Here is a 5,500-nt window from a genome sequence, read left to right on the forward strand (position 1 = left end):
TTGACTAAACGTATTAACTAAACTAGTTGACGTCACATCCGCACTAGGTTTAAACCCAAGCAGGCTCTCTAATCACCCGCAACCTGCTCAACGATAAGTCCTGAGTGTCAAACTACACGCAGACGTCCGCTTTCAGCAGGCAAGGAAAGAAAGCGGGCGTGTTGTTTTTAACCCTGCCACACTGTGACGCCATTGCACCCAAACGAGGCGCAGACGGACCGCCACGCCTGTAGGCGGACCAGAAAAGTCGTAGCCAACATCATCATCGTCGTCGTCAGACGAGACATCGGATACGGACACAACAACACTGACAGATCCAGTCCGCGATTCTGTTCGCAGTCAGCTATGGATGTAGTCTGAAAAGGTGGATACAATAGCGCATCATAATATACCTCCAAGTTTTATCCTCATGAAGGAGCTCCGTCCTGGCTGAGTTTGGGAGATGGGAGTCCTCAACATTGCAGACCAGGTGGGATGAAAGAACGCGCTCCGTGTATATGTGTTGTGGCGTAGTCTATTTTCTGGGTAATAATCGCTCCTGTGCGCAGCGTACGCATCGCTCAACGGCTGCTATTAAACCTGCAAAAGCTCGTAGTCAGACGTAGTTCACCTCTGAGCGAGTGTGCACGAAGTGGTTCCACGGAACATCTATTTGCCGTCGACGATGTCGGCGTTGTGTACCCTGCAACAGGCCCTGGCCTGGCTCGGGTCGCAGGCGGCTCGACATTAGTCAGCTAGCGGCGAGGCAGGGGCCCCAACGTAGGCCGCAGCTGGGGCTCCGTCTATTTGCCGGACATAAACAAGGACCGTATTTATAATCGATAAGGGTACAAAATGTGAATTTGCTTCGGCATTATTTGGCGCGTATTCTTAATTTAACAGCCAGCCGTCGTTGAAAACTTAGAATTGTCGGGGTTTTTTTTTTTTGGTCAATGCAATGTAACCTTAGCCCAGGCCACAGCTAAGCTAGCGTTTCACGTAACATTAGCCTAGCGCTAAAAGACGTTTCCATCCCTGCAGCCTCCTCTGGTCCAGGCCATCTTCAATCGTAACGCTGAAGAAGTCCAATTATTATTGCACAAAAAAGAGGATGTCAATGCACTGGTATGTATTTGAACAGTTCCATTTGCTTACGTCTCTTGGCTAAAGTCGTCTGCTAGAGGAACTTGTCATTTTGGTTGAACATCGACATTGAAAGTTGCCTCTCGGTGATCCAGTATGTCTTCATACCATAGGACCAAGAGCGCCGTACGCCGCTTCATGCTGCTGCCTGTGTGGGTGACGTCCATATAATGGACCTCCTTATTGAATCAGGTGAGTGAGTTGCAAGCATTTTAACAGCTGGGTGTGAAAGATTCTGCCTCCAACGATTGATTTTAAAAAAAGAAAAAAAAGAGAGTAATGAACTGTATTTCTGTCGCCACCGCAACATTTTTCCCCCATCGGCAGTTCACTGTACAACAATAAGCACTAACGCTTGACGAGGCATCCCTTTATGATGCCACTTATCATGCATGATTTCTTTATCCGACAGGTGCCAGTGTCAATGCTAAAGACCATGTGTGGTTGACCCCATTGCACAGGGCGGCTGCCTCCCGGAATGAAGTAAGCTGTAAACATGGTTATGTTACTTGCAAGCCTAGTGTTTGCTCAACTAGATTATTTTACTGTGACAATTGTGTATTCATACCCAGTGGGTTATTGGCTCTATTTGGAATGATATGAAAAGGTGCACCAGAGGAAATGCTGCAACACCGCAGGTGTTAAGAACATTTCTTTAAACCTCATTCAATTGCATCTATCTCTCCAGAGAGCAGTGGGTCTGCTGCTGCGGCGTGGAGCAGAAGCAAATGCACGAGACAAGTTCTGGCAGACGCCACTACATGTGGCTGCTGCCAACCGTGCCTCGCGTTGTGCAGAGGCCCTGTTGACCCAACTGAGCAACCTGAACATGGCAGACCGCACTGGCAGGACTGCCTTGCACCATGCTGCTCAGAGTGGATTCCATGAGGTAATAAAGACGTGAATTCAATTTTCAAGTAAAACTTGCCTCACAATCTGTTTTGTATATGATTAACACTTCTTTAAAAAATGTTGTAGATGGTGAAGCTACTGCTGAACAAAGGGGCCAATCTGAGTGCCATCGATAAGAAGGAGAGGCAACCTATTCATTGTGCAGCATATTTAGGTAAGTAGTTTAAAGTATCAGCCAATTTTATATACCAAAAGATTGTTGTTTAAAGAAGATAGGGCTTTAAAGGCTTGGACATACTTTGGACATTCACAAACAGCTGCGAACTTATACCGGTTGTGCTGATGCGCTTCCTTTCGTACTACAATTGAGGGTCCACGTCAGTCTGGCATTCCATGCATGCGCATTTCCCAATCCACACTCCATTCCAGTTGGTGGCAGTAATGCACCATAACGTTTGCCAACCGCCACAAAAATTGAGAAAGAAGAAGCACATGTATTAGGAAAGAAAATGGCGACAGCAAGCATTTTCATCTCTCCAAAGCGTTTGCACACTTTCTCGCCATGCCATTTGGCTGTCTTTATATTCTTTCAAAGACGAATTATATAGATGTGGGTAAGGGCGGATCTCTTCGCACAACCTCTCCAAAACAAGCCTCCATTTTGTTATCTGGAGCGTGCGCATTCGGCGTGCTTGCTATGCATACAGTCCGTGCAGCCAAATTTTGGGCTGTGCGGGGATATCCGCATAGGGGTCTGCATGGACCCTCGCGTAAAATGGAGGATGACAACATTTTTGTCATGTGGAACCTTGCGAATGCGAAAGGTATGAATTGGCCTTTAGTGATTACAACGTAGGTCTTCTTTGGAGTGATGTTCTCATATAGGTAACACCCATCCTCTGTACTCTTTGCACAAGAGGTTTTAGATCCTTTGTGTGAATTGCCTTTTGGTCTGGAGTTTGACACTACCAGCAGTGGCTTTTCATGTACTAAGCTCTCTTTCTGTGCCATGATCCCTCAAACCCTTTTCTGCTCTCCCTCTGTTTAATTATAGATGAAATTGACACAGGGGGCTTAAATATGTTTTATGTTTTCAAGAAGAGATGCTTTCTAATGCCGTTAATACCAGTGTACTATCTCTTATCTTTCCTGTAGGGCATGTGGAGGTAGTGAAGTTGCTGGTGTCTCGCAGTGCTGACAAGAGCTGCAAGGACAAGCAAGGCTACACGCCTCTTCATGCTGCTGCTTCAAGTGGTCACATAGAAATTGTTAAGTACTTACTGAGGCTGGGGACAGAGGTGAGTGCTCACATAGTTGTTAAGAAAGGGGCATTGATATTTTGGAAGTTGAAGTAGGTTCCCTTGTTGTCTTTTTTTTTGTGTCTTCAAACAGTCGAGCTTGTGAATGATTTTAATTAATGATTCTTAACCATGAGCAAGGTACATAAGTTACAAGTTGCCACATTTCAATCTCTGTGCTCCGTATGATCTTGTATCTCATAATGTGCTTTTTGGATGTGCGCGTATTTGTCAGATCGATGAGCCAAATGGCTTTGGGAACACTGCGCTCCATGTGGCTTGTTACATGGGGCAAGAAGCTGTGGCTACTGAGCTGGTGAATCACGGGGCTAACGTCAACCAGCCCAACCGGAATGGCTTCACCCCTCTGCACCTGGCAGCTGTCTCCACCAATGGTGCCCTCTGTCTGGAGCTGCTGGTCAACAATGGGGCTGATGTCAACCAGCAGGTAATGGATAGACTGAACTGTCCCAAATGGATCTCATAAGAATCAGAGTTATGCTGGAGACTTGCTACTCTTCATGCAGGAAAAGTCAAATTTTTGCACTTGCCCATTTGATTCTGATTGTGATAATATGCTGTAGCTTTTGGTAAAAGGTTTGAATACAAACCTGTTGAAGTCTAAGGTCATTCTATTTCTCTTTTACCATCACAGTTCAAGACTATTCAGATATTTTTTTATTTGTAACCTTCCTACAGAGTAAAGAAGGGAAGAGCCCCCTGCACATGGCAGCCATTCATGGACGTTTCACACGCTCACAGATCCTTATCCAAAATGGTAACCATGAGTGCTTGTTCAACTGACCTGCAGTAATAATTATTACAGGCTTCTCTCTCTACTTAATTGCTTCTTGATTCACTTCCCCTTCCATATTTTATATCAGGTGGGGAGATTGATTGTGTGGATAAGTATGGCAATACCCCTCTCCACGTTGCTGCTAAGTACGGCCATGAGCTGCTGATCAGCACTCTGATGACCAACGGAGCAGACACGGCCAGGTAGAGGAAACAAGACCCAGAGTGCTGTAATTTATGAAACAAGTGGGGCAGCAAATAATTTAGAAATTTGAAATCTTATGCGTATTTTGCTTGATAGCAGTACAATTTATATTGATAAATATTTATTTGCTTTGAAAATATACATGGTTTTAGTAGAAATGCACCGATTGATCGATCAGTGACCAGAATCGTCAGATTTTAAGTTTGATCGGCTGTGACCGGACGGTCTGTCTGATACATCCGATTCTGTGCCAGTCAGATCTACACTCATGCGCCGCATGATGGTTCACGTAGCGCACCAAGCGGCACAGACAGTAAAGTCACAGTCATACACAACACATGTTAAAGCATGTCATCAAAAACTGTCGTTTACTTTGGTAAAGTTAAACACTCCAGAAAAAGTGGGATATACTGCAATTCATTTTCAATTAGATTTTATTTGTACAAAAAGGCACTGCTTTTTTTTTTAGGTTTGTGTGAGTGAGCGTGAGAGGGTCCTGTAACCTGGGATGTGTTCAGCCCTGGCAAAATGAGCAAGGCAAAACATTTATTTAAACAGAAACGGTGGTGCGTTGAACACCTTGTTGTGTTATGCAAGCGTTGCAACAATGGCAGCTGAGAAGACCATTCTTTGCATTCTTTTTGAAGAATTTTTCAGAGCTTGATGAAATCTGTTTAAATGGATGTTTACTGCTACAAAATACTTGCAACAAATATGTCTAATAATGTCTTCAATAGTTGCATACACCTAACTGCAGTGGACACATTAGTAAAGGACTTTAGTTGGATCCATTGTGCGCTCTGCCTTTTTAATACGGCAGGGTTTATATACACGTCGTTCCTAATTGGGTAACATCTCTGATACGCCCACCAAATGAGAAAATGTACCTCGAAGCCCATTGCACACATACGTATGTTGCACACCGTTTCGAGAAAACATGTTCAATCCGGAGACGCAGCAAAACGGTGCACACCGTTTTCAAATTTAACATCCCTAGTGCAGTTTTGGAGAAAACGTAAAAGTAAATGTCATTGTTTTATTATGAACATTTGAAATTTCCATTAAAGAAAAGTTACAAAAATGTTTGTTTGTGTATGCTGTCAATTATAGTTCTTGAAAAAAAAAGATTCGGCCAAAATCGGAATGGACAGGTCAGACTTTCAAAAAAATCGTAAATCAGACTCAGCCAAGAAAATTGCAATTGGTTCATCTCTAGCTTTTAGGTATT

General features: G+C 44.0%; 1 protein-coding gene across 1 annotated transcript; it reads left to right on the plus strand.

Annotated features, from left to right (window-relative positions):
• Positions 1–293: 293 nt before the first annotated feature.
• ankrd52a (ankyrin repeat domain 52a) lies at positions 294–4,466 on the plus strand. Its single transcript, XM_056272904.1, has 10 exons — positions 294–469; positions 1,021–1,104; positions 1,236–1,314; positions 1,535–1,605; positions 1,811–2,011; positions 2,101–2,188; positions 3,130–3,272; positions 3,508–3,720; positions 3,972–4,050; positions 4,157–4,466. The coding sequence occupies exons 1-10, from the start codon at positions 443–445 to the stop codon at positions 4,273–4,275; spliced, it is 1,104 nt and encodes a 367-aa protein (XP_056128879.1). The 5' UTR covers positions 294–442; the 3' UTR covers positions 4,276–4,466.
• The last annotated feature ends 1,034 nt before the right edge of the window (positions 4,467–5,500 follow it).

Source organism: Lampris incognitus, chromosome 2, assembly GCF_029633865.1.
Source record: "Lampris incognitus isolate fLamInc1 chromosome 2, fLamInc1.hap2, whole genome shotgun sequence".
NCBI classification, from domain to species: Eukaryota; Metazoa; Chordata; class Actinopteri; order Lampriformes; family Lampridae; genus Lampris; species Lampris incognitus.

Excerpts from the sequence above, each read along its gene's own strand:
- ankrd52a (XM_056272904.1), top strand. The coding sequence starts at position 443 with ATGGGAGTCCTCAACATTGCAGACCAG. Across the intron at positions 2,012-2,100 it reads CTCAGAGTGGATTCCATGAG|ATGGTGAAGCTACTGCTGAA; the intron begins GTAATAAAGACG and ends AAAATGTTGTAG. Across the intron at positions 4,051-4,156 it reads ACAGATCCTTATCCAAAATG|GTGGGGAGATTGATTGTGTG; the intron begins GTAACCATGAGT and ends ATTTTATATCAG.